This window comes from Arabidopsis thaliana, chromosome 3, assembly GCF_000001735.4.
Source record: "Arabidopsis thaliana chromosome 3, partial sequence".
In the NCBI taxonomy this organism is placed as follows: Eukaryota; Viridiplantae; Streptophyta; class Magnoliopsida; order Brassicales; family Brassicaceae; genus Arabidopsis; species Arabidopsis thaliana.
Window position 1 is genome coordinate 2,710,031 of NC_003074.8, and position 16,971 is coordinate 2,727,001.

A 16,971-nucleotide genomic window follows, 5' to 3' on the forward strand; every position below is an offset into this window, starting at 1 on the left:
AGGAATTGTTTTAGTTGAACTGAAATAGAAAAGAATGCAGGAGCTGGTGCCATAGTGGCATAGTGCCACATACATTTTTTTCCTTGTATGTATTTAGAAAATTTGAAAGCTCTAAACAAACTAAAGAAGCAAAGAATCTTTATTTAGTTTTTTATTTTTCCCCCAATCTAATAACAAATTTAAAAGAACGAAAAAAAAAAAAATGCTAAAATGTAAAACCCCAAACCCAAACCAAAAGCTCTGAAGGACGTTGAGAAATCTCAATGCGACATCGTTCAAGAACCTCACAATCTCCCAAACAAAGACCCACACTACCACATACCTAGTCATAACCGAAAATCAAACGTAGCAGTAAGATAGAAAGAGACAGACTAGGAAGACGAAAACATTCGTTTGATTCCAGATTTCTGCTCTGTTGTTAGCCTCGATGGGAACTTAACAGTGAACTTGATTCTCAAGTTCCCTTTCTTTGATGGGTCTTTAGGGATTGGCATGCCTTCACCTTTCACCACCTCTTCATAAGAAGGGCTGATCACGTTGTTAATTGGAACCGTTACTGATCTTCCATCCAGAGTCGAGACCTGAGCAGTGTATCCCGTGAGGGCTTCCACAAGAGGGATCTTCTGTGTCATCACAAGGTCATTCCCGTCTCGCTTGAACACCGCATGTGGCTTCTCATCAACTATGAATACAAGATCTGATGGTATGATTCCTCGCTGCTCGTTTCCTTTCTCCGGGAAGGTAATCTTCGTCCCTTTCTTCCACCCTGGCTTGATTTCTATCGTCAAGATCTCCTCAACTGTTGTGGGTCTCCTGCATTGCAACAAAGAATACACTTTCAACTTGCATTACCGATAACAACAACATCATAGCTACAAAAAAAACAACTCTAATGAGTCCAACATAATCTATCCAATGGCTAATGACTAATTTCTAGCACTACATCTTTCATGTATTTATCCAGCTCCAAAGCTCCTTAAGGTAAAAATTCCTAAGCAAATCAATGTTTTGGAACTAAATCCATAAGAAGGTGATTCTTAAACTCAATTCATGACAATGTAGCTGAAAAAAAACTGACCCGCTTGAATCGAGGACGTCCCGAGAGATCTTCATCTTCTTACTGACTCCTTTGTAGAGATCTTCCAAACTACAAGGAAGTTGTCTCTCAATAGGGGCAGCTTTCCTCGGTGGAACAACATTTGACGAGAAAACGTCTTCCGCGAACCGGAACCCATTAGAGGGACCTGCACCACGTGAGTCACCAAATGGTCTTGTGAAGCCAAAGAACTCCGAGAAGATATCATCTGCGCTTCTACCGTTGAACCGGAACGAAGCCCCTCCATCCGAAAACCCGCCGCCTGCTCCGGGAGGCGGAGCCTGGCTTGTTAGACCTTCTTCTCCATATTGATCATAGATGGCTCTCTTTTGAGGATCACTCAAAACCTTACAAAATCCAACAGCATAAGGAATCTATCAAACACAATTCTACAAGCAAATCAAGATTACTTAATTGCCAGAGAAGTAACCATAGTGAATTGACAAACTACACAATTGCTCAAATTCAAGCAAAAGATGGGAATCTCTCTGAAAAGAGAAAACGCATTTTGTTAATTTACATCGTAAGCTTCGGAGATCTGCTTGAATTTGGCTTCGGCGTCTTTTTTGTTGTTAGGGTTCTTGTCTGGATGCCACTTCATGGCGAGTTTGCGATAAGCTTTCTTCAAGTCGTCGTCTTTCGCATTCCGATCCACCTGAAGAACCTTGTAATAATCGACCCCCATTGCTATACCTCCTCCTTCTTCTTCTTCCTCTTTGATTCGCTCTTCGAATTTCACTCGATCTTCTTCAATGGGAAAAACTCTAGCGGATCATTCCGTACCGGTTCGAAATATTTATCGAGATACAAGAAATACCCGACCGGTTCTTTTATTTGGTCTTTACCGGTTCTGTTTTTGGTTCGGCAAACCTAGCTCAAAAGTCAAACCTTATCAGAATTAAGAATCACGGTGTCGTTTCAAAGAGAGGAAATTTACACTTAGTAGCCCTATATATTTATTATTTAACATTTGACCCCACTAGTATATGTTTGTTACTTTACTTTAAGCGAGGGTGATAGTCAAATTATGAAATATCTGAGGGCCTAAAATGGAAATAAGTAAGAAGTTTTGGGGTGTTCTTAAAATGAAAAATCTGAAGAACAATATCATTGGTTAAATTCCTCTGAAAATCCAAAAGAATTAAAGATGACAGTTCTTCTTCCTCAGCTAAACCATATCCACAAGCTACCAGTAGTACTAAACCGACGCCTCCGACAATCATACAGATTACCAGTGATCTCCGCCGTTTCCGGTAAAGAGCTGATACTTTCCGGCAAGGTACGGGCGGTGGAGCCCAAAGAAGCCAATGCGGTTGTGGCGTCGGAGGGATATATACTGTTAGACGTGAGGCCGGCTTGGGAAAGAGAAAAGGCACGCGTGAAAGGTTCCTTACACGTGCCACTGTTCGTGGAAGATCCAGACAATGGGCCGATCACGTTGCTGAAGAAATGGATTCATTTGGGATATATTGGGCTTTGGACGGGCCAGAGATTCACCATGATCAATGACGAATTCGCCCTCCGTGTTGTGGAGGCTGTCCCGGACAAAGAGAGTAAAGTGCTCGTCGTGTGCGGTGAAGGACTCAGGTACCAGCTTTATATGTTGCATTTTGGTTAATCATTGCCAGTTTTAGTCCAGATTTTAGAGAAACTTATCAAACTAAATAAACTATTAATCAATCGATTTGATCATAGAATCTTTTGGTTTGGATAGTATAAATTAAACTGAACTCTTTGGTTCGGTTTGGTTGTTATAAATGGTGTTGCTTTTCAATCTCATTCTCAGGTCGTTGGCGGCTGTATCAAAGCTCCACGGAGAAGGGTACAAAAGCTTAGGGTGGTTAACCGGAGGGTTTAACCGAGTATCCGAGGGAGATTTTCCAGAGATCGAAGGGACCGAAGAGCTTCGGTTCGCCACGATAGGAGGTGTATCATTTTATTTACTCAAACTACTTGTACTGTTACCGTCTTTTGGCCAGAAGAGTCGTTAAATTGGTTTTTTGGAGCCAAGTGTGAAGACATTTTTTGTTTTTAAAATTGTGTCCGGTTTACACAATTGGTCACTGGTTTATTACTTACAGATGTCTTTCATTAGTTGAAATATTTTGTCCGAATCATTTGCTTCGGACAGCTAATCTCCAAACCTAGTAACAATTTACGTTTACACCCAAAGCCATTAGGCACGAGAGCACATTGTTGAGGGTAGCTTCGTAATTTACAAGAATGTTCATCCTCTCCCAGTCCTCTTTCTTCTTCCCTCGTCTGGTTTTCGAGAGGGAAAAAAAGAAAGAAATCCAGATCTACTAAAATCCCCAAATTCAATTTTCAAAATTTGAACTCCTAGAAAACCCTAGCCTTTGCAATTGGGTGCTACATCTTCCAAATCGTTCCGGGATCGAAATCTCTCGAATTGGGGACGTTGTACATTGCACACGATGGGCGATTTCAACCTCGCTCTCGTGATTGTCGCGATCGTTGTTTGCGTCATCGTATTCATCTCTAGCATCTATCTTCTCGTCAACTATCAGCATCCAGATGATGCAAACCAGGCTTATTTCCCCAAATTCGTCGTTGTTTTTGGCCTTTCTATTGCTATGATCTCGATTCTCATGTTACCGGCTGATGTGGCCAATCGGCATGCTTGTCGACATGCTATATACAATGGAGCTTGCAATCTCACCTTGCCCATGAAGGATCTTTGGCTTGCTATTTATATCGTGGACGCTATTCTCGTGTTCTTTGTCATCCCCTTCGCAATGTTTTTCTATGAAGGCGACCAGGACAAGTTCGTAGCTTGATGAAATTTTAGTATCTCTATGTTGTAAGTTTTGAGTTAATCGAATACTGATGACAATTTGTGGGCTTTTTTTCTTTCGTTTTTTCACAGGACTCTTGGAAAGAGGATAAAAAGTGCCTTAATTTGGGTAGTTACCACGGCTGTTGTTTGTGCTCTGGTGCTTGGAATTTTATATGGTTAGTTGTTCCTCTGTTTTCAATTCTTTTGTCGACTTGAAATTCAGCGTCTTTCTGTATTGACGAATGACGATAGTCTGGAGGTTATACTTGTTTAGCTGGAGTGGTTATTGAATCCATTAGTGAGCATGTGGCAAGGATGAATCTGATGTTGGTCTCTATGATTTGACTGCATTCTTATGTTAATTTTGGCTTTTAAATTACCCAATCAGGGCTTGGGTTGAGATATCTATCTTATCCATTTATATGCTAGGAATACCTTAACATTATTGGTAACATCTTCATCATGTAGGTGTCATTGGAAAGGTGGACTTCTCGGTCAGGCATTTGGCTTCTGCCACATCCACTTTCCCTACTTCCTGGCAGTTTTCAAATACTCAACCATGCATAGGTAACACTGCTCGCCAGGTATGTTTGCCTCTTGAATGTAGCATTAGCATTAGTTTTTATATCATGAGTCATTTATGCCGTAGAGAGTTTCAGCATTTAACATATTCCTGTCTCTGGCTATCAATGCAGTGCTCAGCATTTACAGCTAATCCCACATCTGAGAAAACATGGACTATGCGTACTACTTTTCCAGAATATGTTGTTGCTCTTGCGACAATTGTTGGGTCAGTTCTTTTCACGGTATGACCATTGTTCTTTCATGTTGAGAAGTGCATTGTTTGCTTTGAAAGGATTTAATCTGTCTTATATTGTTGATTCTTCATTGACTAACACAAACTCTCAACAGATGAGATGCATGGCAAGATATAATTCTGTATCCATTGAAGTAAATAGATGTTTGATTTATACATTTCAGTAAAAAAAATCTGATAACTAATTGTTCTCTCAAATATTTCTAGATATTTGGTGGTGTTGGTATTGCATGTCTACCATTAGGACTTATCACTGCATTCATCAGGCGACCAAAGGCTGTTATCACTCGATCACAATATATAAAGGTCTGGTTATTGTTCTCCTCTGGAAGCATCTCTCTAGATCTTGAGTCAATCCCTCTGTCTCTTGCATGATTAACTCCATAAATATATTACAGGAGGCAACCGAACTAGGTAAAAAGGCAAGAGAACTAAAGAAAGCAGCTGATGGACTTCATCAGGAAGAAAGAAGTGGTGCTAAGGGCAGGAAATGGCGGAAAAATGTGAAAGCAGTTGAAAAGGTACCTCATATATCTCAAGGTTCAGTATCTTATCTAAATTTTGTTTCATAAGTAGCAACTTGGAAAGTTTGCCTATTCATACTGGTCCCTTGTGTGTAAAGAGGCTTTGGTCGTCTGTGGAGTTATGAGAATGACAACTTGTAGTGAAAAGCTAGTGAGATAGTAGAATTGGTTATTGACTTTATTGGTAGCTTTTCTTTGCTTGGTTGTGGATTTAAGCTGTGTCCCCTCAATCCTATAATTGAATGTGGTAACCCTGCAGGAGTTGCTCCAATTGGAGGAAGATGTGAACCTCTTAGAAGAGATGTATCCTCAAGGAGAGCAGGTAAGACGAGTGTATCTTAGAACTTATACTATAATATTTTTCTTGTTCAACTATTTTATTCCCTGGTACCTTTTTCCAGGCAGAAACTGCATGGGCTTTCACTGTGCTCGGATACTTGGCCAAGTTTATTCTTGGAATCGTAGGGTTAGTACATCTAAGCAGAAACCTCCTTTGCATTTTTTTTTGTTACATGTTGTATAAATCATGCATAATGCATACAGTTCTTGCATATTTAGGTTTGCACTCTTAAGCTCCCGAGCTAAGCGTCTTTTTAAATGGCAAATTTTTAATGTCTTTGTAGATTGATCGTTTCCATTGCTTGGGTTGCACACATCATCATATATCTACTCGTCGACCCTCCTCTCTCCCCTTTTCTTAACGAGGTTTTCATTAAGCTTGATGATGTTTGGGGTAAGTTCATACTTTTGTCCTTGTTATCCTGTATAAGGTTTCTTCTTTGTTTCTAACTGACTCCATGCTGGTACGTGTGGAAATCTCCAGGTCTTTTAGGCACTGCTGCCTTTGCTTTCTTCTGTTTCTACCTTCTACTTGCTGTTATCGCTGGGGCAATGATGCTGGGTTTGAAGCTGGTCTTCATTACCATTCATCCAATGAAGTAATCCATCTAACCGGTTTCAACATTATTTGGCTATTTTCCAAGGTCATTCATTACCTTCTCTTGATTGCTGATTGGCCATATCAACTTATTTCAGATGGGGAGCTACTCTAATGAACTCTTTCCTCTTCAATGTCGGCCTCATTCTTCTTTGTTCAATCAGGTAAGTCTCTCTGGTCTCTTCTTCTGCCTTTGTATCTGTTGGGATCAAGTGCACTCTGATAAACGGATCTAGATCAAGCATGTTTATGTGCATACATTAACTTATCAGTGTTTTCATGCCATCACTAAAACTAATTTCCTTTCCGGCGAATGCCTGAATCGAAGTTTATAGTTACTTTACTCATGCACTTGGGTATCCTTTGTACTCTATTAGATGTCAAACCAAGACTTTTAATATACAGCTGCTACCCTCACAATTACATGTTAATCCTCACAGTCTGAGTAATGTGGTTCATTTAAAATGCAGCGTGATTCAATTTTGTGCCACTGCATTTGGATATTACGCTCAAGCCACTGCTGCCCAGGAGATATTTGGCCACACATTGCAGTCCCTTAGAGGAATTAAGTACCTTTACAAGTAAGTAGAAGTGGTATAACATATAGCAGTCATATGCTATATCCGTGATGCGTCTTATTGAGGTTTTATATTTCAGGTACAATGTGTTCCAAATCGGGTTTGTTATCCTGGCTGGACTGACTTTCCTATATTACATTGCCTTTGTAAGTCCTCGTTGATGTTACTCCTCGGGTTTTCTCTTCTGTATTAAGTATTTGTAGAATCATATGGTCTTTGGTGTTTTGGCAGGGATGGAGAAGAAAAAAAACTAGTGGCCGTTTCCAGCTCTCTTCTTAATGTAAAACGTTTTCACGGGGATCTGATTGAGTGCTGTCGACAAAGTTTCTACTTGTTTCTGGATCATCATCGATTCCAGAAGTATCTAGAGACTCTGCTTCTGAGGTTTATTTTCCTGAATGTATTATTAAATTTCTTGTGAGTGTGCTGTTTGGTTGCGCAACAGTTAGCTGTCCTGTCTTGGTCTATTGTACTGTCTCGGATGCGATCATGTAATCATATTTTCTTAATGAGAAGCCTTCTTCGAATTTTTACAAGACAGAGACTTCCTTTGTGGTTTGAGACAATTGTAACCGAACCTAACCGGATTATCAATATTCTTGAATTTGTTTAGTATGCAAGGCATACAACTATACAAGTGGACATGTGCTGCTGAAGTGACAAGTGGCGTTGCTATGCGATTCGTCAATAGCTTCTTTTGCCCAATCAGCTTGCTTGCCTCATCTAACTCTAAAAGACAGACAGGATAGATAACGCGAGCTTTTTATAGATAAGGCTGATTTTGTTTCCTACCGTCAGATGGATTTGTTTCTCCATCTAACCGTCAAGATTCGTTCTCTGAGATCTCTCCCACACACATACCGCCACTTAAAAACGCCATTTGCTTCAGATAAGTTACAAACCGCAAACGCGACAGAACTAACTAACGACGCCGGAGATGGCCGCCACTTCAACCGCCGCTGCTGCTTCTTCAATCATGGGTACCCGGGTGGTTTCCGACATTAGCTCCAATTCAAGCCGGTTCACAGCCCGGTTCGGATTCGGAACCAAGAAAGCATCTCCCAAAAAGGCTAAGACGGTTATCTCAGACCGGCCTCTATGGTTCCCAGGCGCAAAATCACCCGAATATCTCGACGGTTCACTTGTCGGGGACTACGGGTTCGATCCTTTTGGTTTAGGCAAACCGGCGGAGTATCTCCAATTCGATTTGGATTCCTTGGACCAGAACTTAGCCAAGAACTTATACGGAGAAGTGATCGGGACTCGTACCGAGGCGGTGGACCCCAAATCGACGCCGTTTCAGCCATATAGTGAAGTCTTCGGGCTACAAAGATTCAGAGAATGTGAGCTGATTCACGGTCGGTGGGCAATGCTCGCCACTCTTGGCGCTATCACCGTCGAATGGCTCACCGGTGTTACTTGGCAAGACGCCGGCAAGGTATCGCCTCTTTTCTTTTCGTCACTTTTGCGTTTGTGTTTAGCGTTTCGACATCTGTCTGATTGTTTTATTTTTAATTTACCAGGTAGAGCTAGTGGATGGATCATCTTACTTAGGACAGCCATTGCCGTTCTCTATCTCGACATTGATATGGATCGAAGTGTTAGTGATCGGCTACATTGAGTTCCAACGAAACGCTGAACTGGACTCGGAGAAGCGTTTGTATCCAGGAGGCAAGTTCTTTGACCCGTTAGGACTAGCGTCTGACCCGGTGAAGAAGGCTCAGCTTCAGCTAGCTGAGATCAAACATGCTCGTTTAGCCATGGTTGGATTCTTGGGTTTTGCGGTTCAGGCGGCTGCAACCGGTAAAGGACCGCTCAACAACTGGGCGACTCACCTTAGTGACCCACTTCACACCACCATTATCGATACCTTCTCTTCCTCCTGATGTGGTGGCTTTTAGCTTCTACTGGTGTCATGTAATGATGTGGTGGCTTTTAGCTTCTACTGGTGTCATGTAATGATGTAACGTCGTTATTTTAAAGAAAATTTGGCACCTTTTGTATAAACGGAATTTCTTATACCTCGCAGTTTGTGTTTACGTAGATCATCGGAGTTATGATGAGCCTTTACATCAAATTAATCGTTTGCTAAATTCTGTCGAAATTGTTCACGTTAAGAAACATAGAATCATAAAGTTGACTCAAAAAGTGACCACCGATAAGTGGATAATTCCATTCACCAAAAAAAAAGAAAAGATTTTGTTTTTCTTCTACAGAGTAAAAAATAAGACGCAGCATCAAAACAGAGATAGCCCCAAAACAATTTCCCAAAACCCCCCTTAACCACTATCCCAACATCATTAGACAGAGCAAAGAGGAAGACCCGCAACTATTCTTTGAAACCTTTACTCAAAACAATGACGACAGAGAGAGAGAGACGCACGAGTAGTGATGATGGAAAAGCCTTTAAATTTATGATTAGAGCACGAGTCTTGCGATCATTCCTTGAGTCCAGCGTGCAGTGACCTTGAGATCTTCATCCTCTGATTCGAGACACTCATTGAGGAACTCATCACAGAAGGTGAAGTTTTGGAACAACTGCTTCGTGTTCTCCCCTACAACATCCGCAAGATCACCCATTGCTGCAACCGCGGCTTTTGTCACGCTCTCATCCCTGCTCCCAAAACAAAAACCGAGTAATAAGTTTAAACTGAATAGTGAAACTAGAAAAGATATATAAATTGATTATATTATTGAAAAAAGAAGGTACGGACCTCAGGGAATCTTTGGATACTAGTTCAACAAACTGCAACAGATGTTGAGCATAGGGCATCATGAGCTCAGCCTTTGCATCCTTGAACCCTTGCAGTATCCCGGAGTATGCTTCAAAGATGCTTCTCCGGAGTTGGTTTGCATAATCCATAAGCTCCTCGTCAAGGGTGTCCATCTGCGCACACACCTGAGCAGCACCTTGCATTATCTGAACAGCTGGAGCTACATACCTTTCAAAATGAGCACCAATCGCCAGAGCAATGTCTCCAAAGCATGAGAAGATTGGAGGCTTCACCGATCTGTGGAGTGCACCACTTTGAAGGTTTTGGATAAGGAGACCCATTATCTGATCGCAAAAGGGTAGGATTTTTTCATCCAGCGCACGGCATATGTCACCAATCACTCCTACGGTGATTGAGCAGACTTGGTATTCTTCGAAATTCTGCAGCCCCATCTGGAGATATTTAAAAAGCTCGGGCATGTATTTCACAAACTCAGTTCCAGTCGCATAGGCAAGAGCACCGATTGCAAGCATGGCTTCTTCGTGGACACTTGAACTATGGCAACCAAACACTCTTAGGAATAACCTCATGATGTCATCTGCGTTTTGCACTATGATAGGTTTCATATCGTCCCTGCTGCTCAGCTTCTGGATTATGACTTGGAGAACACCGCACAGAGACGCCTGGAGTTCCGCTTGCTTCTCACGGTCATCAGTTGATATTATAGGGAGGTCCATTGTCTCAGCTAATTTTTTCATGATGGCAGGGAGGAGATGCGCTATGATGCTTGAGGCCTCTGAAAGGTTTGAACACCGGACAACCTCGTTCAAGGTTTCATACGCAGCACCTCTTAGCTTAGACTCTGCCCCATCTGTACGCTCAGCAGCTGCAAGGAGATGTGTGATGATCTCTGTAAGATAAGGAGAGAGAAGAGAGGAACTTGCTCCAGAGTCTTCATATCCCTGTGCAAGATTGTATATTGCTCCACAGACCTTCTCTGCAACATTTGGCACATCTTTAATTGATTCCAGTAATACACTCACAATTCTAGGGAGGTTTTCGGGTGATATAACAGAGAAGCCACTGTCTGGGGTGCAAAAATTCAAAGATACGGCTCAGAGTCCAAGCAGTTGTATCCCTGACATGGTTATTCTGATCCTTGGTTGCATTAAGGAGAAATTCCAAGCCAGCAGCTACCATCGGGGCAAGCTTATCAATTGTTGGGCCCTCCAAAATTGATCCAAAAGCATAAGTGGCTGCCTCCCGGCTTCGCCAATCTGGCGAACTTATGTTTTTTTCAACAAAAGGCATCACAAGAGGGACTACACCATCTCCAACCGTTCTAGCAACCAGGCCAAGGCATGTCCCGCCAGCCATAGATATGTTCCAGACATCGTCGTCATGGTCCTGATCCTCTTCCTGCTTCAGCAGAGTTTCTAGCAACATTTGAACTAAATGGGGAAGAGCCTTCTCTATGAAACAGGAGTGGGGAGGGGATGAGTCACCACTATCAGGACTGTCATACTCTTGACGGTCGATCTCTTCATCACAGATGGAACTCCAGAACTCAATTGCTTGGAGGGCAACGCTCTCTTCATCTCCCTTTACAGCATTCGATGTGAGCTCAAAGAGTGTTTGTATGTAGTGCTCCAGCACCTCATAGTATGTGGATGCAATGGACACAAGGCACTCGAAAGCAGCTTGCCTGATCTCTGCCTCCTTGGAACATGCTGTCTCGCATACCATCTTCATGATGTAATTCCTCTCCATTTCATTCTCAAAATTTGTCTGAGAGAAATCCAAGGCATTTAACAGTGCCTTTGTTGCTGCGAGACGAACTTCAGCAGTATTTTCAGACTGGTTCATGCCCTGCACAACTGCTGTGAGGACAGAATTCACTTCATCTTGCACAAGATCATGGTGTGATATCTCTTCACAGACATAGCCTAGAGTTTCCAAGGTTGATTGCTTCAAGTGTGCGGGACTGCCTTGCTGAGTCATATTGTTAAGCAGCGATCCAACAAGTTCAGGCCACTGCTTCTGAGGAATTTCAATGGAGGCTACCTTAGCAATAACCTGAGCTGAAGTATGCCTTGCCTCTAGGGCAGATGAACCAAGAGTTCTTAGTAAGCGATCCTTGATCTGGGATTTAAGAGCAACATCAATTGCAAACCATTGTTTCACCAGATGATCTTTTGTGGCAGAATCTTTGGCGTCCAGAGAATTCTTTAGCAGAATACCGGCTAGTCGACGGGATTCAGCAGGTTTATCATTGTTTTCAAGCTCAAAAGACAAGGATAACAAGAACAGCGGCAAGTTTTGTTCTTGGAACTGTCTGAGACTAGCCTCTGCTTCAGTACGGACTCTTGCATCGGCTGACTGGGCAGCCAGAAGGAACTGTGTGATCTCCATAGCCATTCTTCTCTCTGCACAATAAAGACATACACCAGTATCAGCGACAAAACAGTAGTCAAATAGAATCACATCCAGCACAATTCTAAGCAAAAGTAAAAGCTACTGAACAAAGTAATGGTATGAGTATAGAAGGCAATAATACTATTCAAACCGTACAAAGGTTCAATCCAGAGAGCAAACAAATTAATATCTATACTCAGAGAAAACCATAGGAGAATCTCTGCTCTGAGTAATTAACAAAAAAATCACTACAAACAAATTCCAGTATAAAATCCGAACCAAAGTTGACTCAACAATGTCTTTGAACTTCGAAAAAAGCTTAAACCCTAATCGTGAAGAACACAGCGAGCGAGTAAAGAACCAAATTAAAATCCCAGCAAAATTAAAAACCCTAGCAGTAGTAGTGACCCAATAACCTAATCAGAAAACATAGATCCAGTAACAGATATGCAAATCCCGAACTCAATACACACTACAAGCAATAGACTTACGTGGAAATTAAGGATTTTTTCGCTTGAGAAGACGCGTAAACGCTAGGGTTTTTCGCTTCAATCCAAACCCTGTGTCCCTGTCACTGCAAAGCCTATCGAGAAAAAGCTTCTCCAAGACGGCGCTCGAAGCAGGGGAAAAACCTCTGGTGGATCAGAAAAACCCTAGACTTGCAGAGAGAAAAAGAGTCGACTGTGTGGAAAGGAGGCAGAGATAATGAGGAGACTGAGAGAGGTGAATGTGAATTTCGAATATAAGGAAGGAGCGGGTGGGGAAGGGCAAAGCAGAAGCTTAAAACTATTTTATTTCTAAAATCACCCCATTAACAATTCTTTATTCTACGTAACCCCCTTATATTTGCCAATAATTTTTATTTGTTACCTCGACTTCAAAATTAGAATCCAGTTTTGGCAAAAAAAATACTAAAATCCAGATTAATTAACCAAGATTACAAAAACAAATTTAAGTTTACTTTAGTAGTTTGTTTGTTTCATAATTCAAATTTAAGTTTTTCTAAAGTAGTGTGGATGTATTTAGTTATGTATAATGTATTTGAGGTTTCAAACTTAAATGTTCATTTACTTGGACCCATGACTGGTTATGATACAGTTCATTCACCTAAGGTTGTGCCAAAATGAATAAGCTTGCAAATAGACGATGGTTATAAATTTGGATAAAAGAGTTATTTACTCATTTGATGTATAACAAACAAATAACAAAAAGTCCCAAAGTGTGTCGAATAATTATGGTAAACAAAGGTTATTTCAGATACAAATACAAAGTCTATGGGGTGATTTAGGAATAAAGTGTTTTTAGCTTTTGAGCCTTGCCCTTCCACAGTTCCACACCCGCTTCTTCTCTGTATTCGAAATTGAAATTTCTTTTCTCATATCTCTCTCTCCTTCGACAGTTTCAAGTACAGACTCTCTCTCTGTCTCTGCAAACTCTAGGGTTTGGTTTTTGCTCTTCTTCGAGAAGCTTTTTGTGGATAGAATCTGCAGTGAGAGGGACGTGGTGTTTAAATTGAAGCGAAAAACCCTAGCGTTTACGCAAACCTTAATTTCCAGGTAAATCTCTTGCTTGAACTGTGTATTGATCTCTGGATTTGTATATCTGTTTATAGATCTATGCTTTCGGATTAGGTTTTGGGTCACTAGTACTGCAGGGTTTTTAACTTTAGTTTTTTACTCGCTCGCTGTGATTCTGCCACTTATTTGTCTCTCTTCCTTCTTAGAAATTGAACTCGTGTTCTTCACGACTAGGAGAAAAAGCTTTTTCCGAATTTCATAGAAAACGCTGGGTCATCTTTGGTTCGGATTTCATATTGGGTTTGTTTTCAATGATTTTTGTTGTCAATTACACCAAGCAGAGATTCTCATATAATTTTCTCGGAGTATGGATATATTTGCTCATAATGTTCAAATGCTCTTGTTTGTACCATCTGATTGAACTTGTTGACCGTTTGTATAGTATTATTGCCTTTTATACTTGTACCATTACTTTGTTCAGTAGCTTTCCCTTTTTTTTTAGAATTGTGCTGATTTTGTTCTATTAACCCCTCTTTTTTTTTGCTGATTATGGTGAATGTCCTTGTTGCGCAGAGACCAGAATGGCGATGGAGATCACACAGTTTCTGTTGGCTGCCCAGTCAGCCGATGCAAGAGTCCGGACTGAAGCAGAGGGTAATCTCAGGCAATTCCAAGAACAGAACTTGCCGCTGTTCTTAGTATCCTTGTCTTTTGAGCTTGCCAACAATGATAAACCTGCTGAATCCCGTCGACTAGCCGGTATTCTGCTAAAGAATTCTCTGGACGCCAAAGATTCTGCCACAAAAGATCATCTGGTGAAACAATGGTTTGCAATTGATGTTGCTCTTAAATCCCAGATCAAGGATCGCTTACTAAGAACTCTTGGTTCATCTGCCCTAGAGGCAAGGCATACTTCAGCTCAGGTTATTGCTAAGGTAGCCTCCATTGAAATTCCTCAGAAGCAGTGGCCTGAACTTGTTGGATCGCTGCTTAACAATATGACTCAGCAAGGCAGTCCCGCACACTTGAAGCAATCAACCTTGGAAACTCTAGGCTATGTCTGTGAAGAGATATCACACCATGATCTTGTGCAAGATGAAGTGAATTCTGTCCTCACAGCAGTTGTGCAGGGCATGAACCAGTCTGAAAATACTGCTGAAGTTCGTCTCGCAGCAACAAAGGCACTGTTAATGCCTTGGATTTCTCTCAGACAAATTTTGAGAATGAAATGGAGAGGAATTACATCATGAAGATGGTATGCGAGACAGCATGTTCCAAGGAGGCAGAGATCAGGCAAGCTGCTTTCGAGTGCCTTGTGTCCATTGCATCCACATACTATGAGGTGCTGGAGCACTACATACAAACACTCTTTGAGCTCACATCGAATGCTGTAAAGGGAGATGAAGAGAGCGTTTCCCTCCAAGCAATTGAGTTCTGGAGTTCCATCTGTGATGAAGAGATCGACCGTCAAGAGTATGACAGTCCTGCTAGTGGTGACTCATCTCCTCCCCACTCCTCTTTCATAGAGAAGGCTCTTCCCCATTTAGTTCAAATGTTGCTAGAAACTCTGCTGAAGCAGGAAGAGGATCAGGACCATGATGACGACGTCTGGAACATATCTATGGCTGGCGGGACATGCCTTGGCCTGGTTGCCAGAACAGTTGGAGATCATGTAGTCCCTCTTGTGATGCCTTTTGTTGAAAAAAACATAAGTTCGCCAGATTGGCGCTGCCGGGAGGCAGCCACTTATGCTTTTGGATCAATTTTGGAGGGCCCAACAATTGATAAGCTTGCCCCGATGGTTGCTGCTGGCTTGGAATTTCTCCTTAATGCAACCAAGGATCAGAATAACCATGTCAGGGATACAACTGCTTGGACTCTGAGCCGTATCTTTGAATTTTTGCACTCCCCAGACAGTGGTTTCTCTGTTATATCACCCGAAAACCTCCCTAGAATTGTGAGTGTATTACTGGAATCAATTAAAGATGTGCCAAATGTTGCAGAGAAGGTCTGTGGAGCAATATACAATCTTGCACAGGGATATGAAGACTCTGGAGCAAGTTCATCTCTTCTCTCTCCTTATCTTACAGAGATCATCACACATCTGCTTGCAGCTGCTGAGCGTACAGATGGGGCAGAGTCTAAGCTAAGAGGTGCTGCGTATGAAACCTTGAACGAGGTTGTCCGGTGTTCAAACCTTTCAGAGGCCTCAAGCATCATAGCGCATCTCCTCCCTGCCATCATGAAAAAATTAGCTGAGACAATGGACCTCCCTATAATATCAACTGATGACCGTGAGAAGCAAGCGGAAGTCCAGGCTTCTCTGTGTGGTGTTCTCCAAGTTATAATCCAGAAGCTGAGCGGCAGGGAGGATACGAAACCCATCATAATGCAGAGCGCAGATGACATTATGAGGCTGTTCCTAAGAGTGTTTGGATGCCATAGTTCAAGTGTCCACGAAGAAGCCATGCTTGCAATCGGTGCTCTTGCATATGCTACTGGAGCTGAGTTTGTGAAATACATGCCCGAGCTTTTCAAATATCTCCAGATGGGGCTGCAGAATTTCGAAGAATACCAAGTCTGCTCAATCACAGTAGGAGTGCTTGGTGACATTTGCCGTGCCCTGGATGAAAAAATCCTACCTTTTTGCGATCAGATAATGGGTCTCCTTATCCAAAACCTTCAAAGTGGGGCACTCCACAGATCAGTGAAGCCTCCAATATTCTCATGCTTTGGAGACATTGCTCTGGCAATTGGTGCTCATTTTGAAAGGTATGTAGCACCAGCCGTTCAGATCATGCAAGGGGCTGCTCAGGTGTGTGCTCAGATGGATACCCTTGACGAGGAGCTTATGGATTATGCAAACCAACTGCGGAGAAGCATCTTTGAGGCATACTCCGGGATACTACAAGGGTTCAAGGACACAAAAGCCGAGCTCATGATGCCCTACGCTCAACATCTCCTGCAGTTTGTTGAACTAGTATCCAAAGATCCCCTGAGGTCCGTACCATGTGGTTTGAAAATATAATCAATTTGTTCCTTCTGGTTTCGTTGCACATATTAAACTTGTAACTGGTGTTTTGTTATGAGAGCAGGGATGAGAGCGTGACAAAAGCCGCGGTTGCAGCGATGGGTGATCTTGCGGATGTTGTAGGAGAGAACACAAAGCAGTTGTTCCAAAACTTCACCTTCTTCGGTGAGTTCCTTAATGAGTGTCTCGAATCAGAGGATGAAGATCTCAAGGTCACTGCACGCTGGACTCAAGGAATGATTGCAAGGCTCATGCACCCATCATAAATTTAACCCTCTATTTTTTTTGCATGTCGTCTTTCCGCTTCTCTCTATCGTATCATGTGAATAGTGGTTAGTTTTTTTTTGGGTAAAAGTAGTTTAATTCCCCTCAGGCCATATCTGTTTGAGGTTGGGTCTTATTTTGTTCTCTTGGGGTAGTTAATGCAAAACTCTTTTATTGTTCTTTGGTTACTCCATTATCAATCAAAGTATCGTTGGTCGCTCTTGAGTCAACTGGGTCTTCATGAAAAGAGTTGGAACTAAGTGATAGTAATGTTAAAACTG

At 42.0% G+C, this 16,971-nt stretch overlaps 6 protein-coding genes across 8 annotated transcripts; 4 read left to right on the forward strand and 2 right to left on the reverse strand.

Annotated features, from left to right (window-relative positions):
- Positions 1-34: 34 nt before the first annotated feature.
- Positions 35-2,012, reverse strand: AT3G08910 (DNAJ heat shock family protein). Its single transcript, NM_111725.3, has 3 exons — positions 1,617-2,012; positions 1,079-1,443; positions 35-813 (listed from the first exon to the last, which is right to left on the reverse strand). The coding sequence occupies exons 1-3, from the start codon at positions 1,779-1,781 to the stop codon at positions 372-374; spliced, it is 972 nt and encodes a 323-aa protein (NP_187503.1). The 5' UTR covers positions 1,782-2,012; the 3' UTR covers positions 35-371.
- A 193-nt stretch (positions 2,013-2,205) lies between these two features.
- AT3G08920 (Rhodanese/Cell cycle control phosphatase superfamily protein) lies at positions 2,206-3,295 on the forward strand. Its single transcript, NM_111726.5, has 2 exons — positions 2,206-2,683; positions 2,883-3,295. The coding sequence occupies exons 1-2, from the start codon at positions 2,244-2,246 to the stop codon at positions 3,085-3,087; spliced, it is 645 nt and encodes a 214-aa protein (NP_566337.1). The 5' UTR covers positions 2,206-2,243; the 3' UTR covers positions 3,088-3,295.
- On the forward strand, positions 3,282-7,336 carry AT3G08930 (LMBR1-like membrane protein). The gene is made up of 14 exons (NM_111727.6): positions 3,282-3,881; positions 3,984-4,069; positions 4,362-4,477; positions 4,589-4,699; positions 4,918-5,016; positions 5,109-5,231; positions 5,494-5,556; positions 5,636-5,700; positions 5,858-5,967; positions 6,058-6,172; positions 6,270-6,335; positions 6,642-6,752; positions 6,829-6,895; positions 6,981-7,336. Exons 1-14 carry the CDS (start codon positions 3,532-3,534, stop codon positions 7,026-7,028), a joined length of 1,530 nt encoding a protein of 509 aa, NP_566338.2. The 5' UTR covers positions 3,282-3,531; the 3' UTR covers positions 7,029-7,336.
- A 190-nt stretch (positions 7,337-7,526) lies between these two features.
- On the forward strand, positions 7,527-8,893 carry LHCB4.2 (light harvesting complex photosystem II). Of its 2 annotated transcripts, NM_111728.5 has the most exons (2): positions 7,527-8,187; positions 8,273-8,893. In NM_111728.5, exons 1-2 carry the CDS (start codon positions 7,687-7,689, stop codon positions 8,633-8,635), a joined length of 864 nt encoding a protein of 287 aa, NP_187506.1. In that variant the 5' UTR covers positions 7,527-7,686; the 3' UTR covers positions 8,636-8,893. The 2 variants fall into 2 exon arrangements, with proteins under 2 accessions (NP_187506.1, NP_850545.1); NM_180214.1 differs by having other exon boundaries at positions 7,646-8,839.
- On the reverse strand, positions 8,850-12,594 carry AT3G08943 (ARM repeat superfamily protein). The gene is given in 3 exon segments (NM_001161125.2): positions 8,850-9,363; positions 9,464-11,889; positions 12,370-12,594. Coding segments are annotated over 2 exon segments (2,614 nt in total). The 5' UTR covers positions 11,882-11,889; positions 12,370-12,594; the 3' UTR covers positions 8,850-9,167.
- A 528-nt stretch (positions 12,595-13,122) lies between these two features.
- On the forward strand, positions 13,123-16,921 carry AT3G08947 (ARM repeat superfamily protein). Of its 2 annotated transcripts, NM_001161126.3 has the most exon segments (3): positions 13,123-13,434; positions 13,969-16,395; positions 16,491-16,921. In NM_001161126.3, coding segments are annotated over 2 exon segments (1,974 nt in total). In that variant the 5' UTR covers positions 13,123-13,434; positions 13,969-14,623; the 3' UTR covers positions 16,693-16,921.
- Positions 16,922-16,971: the final 50 nt, after the last annotated feature.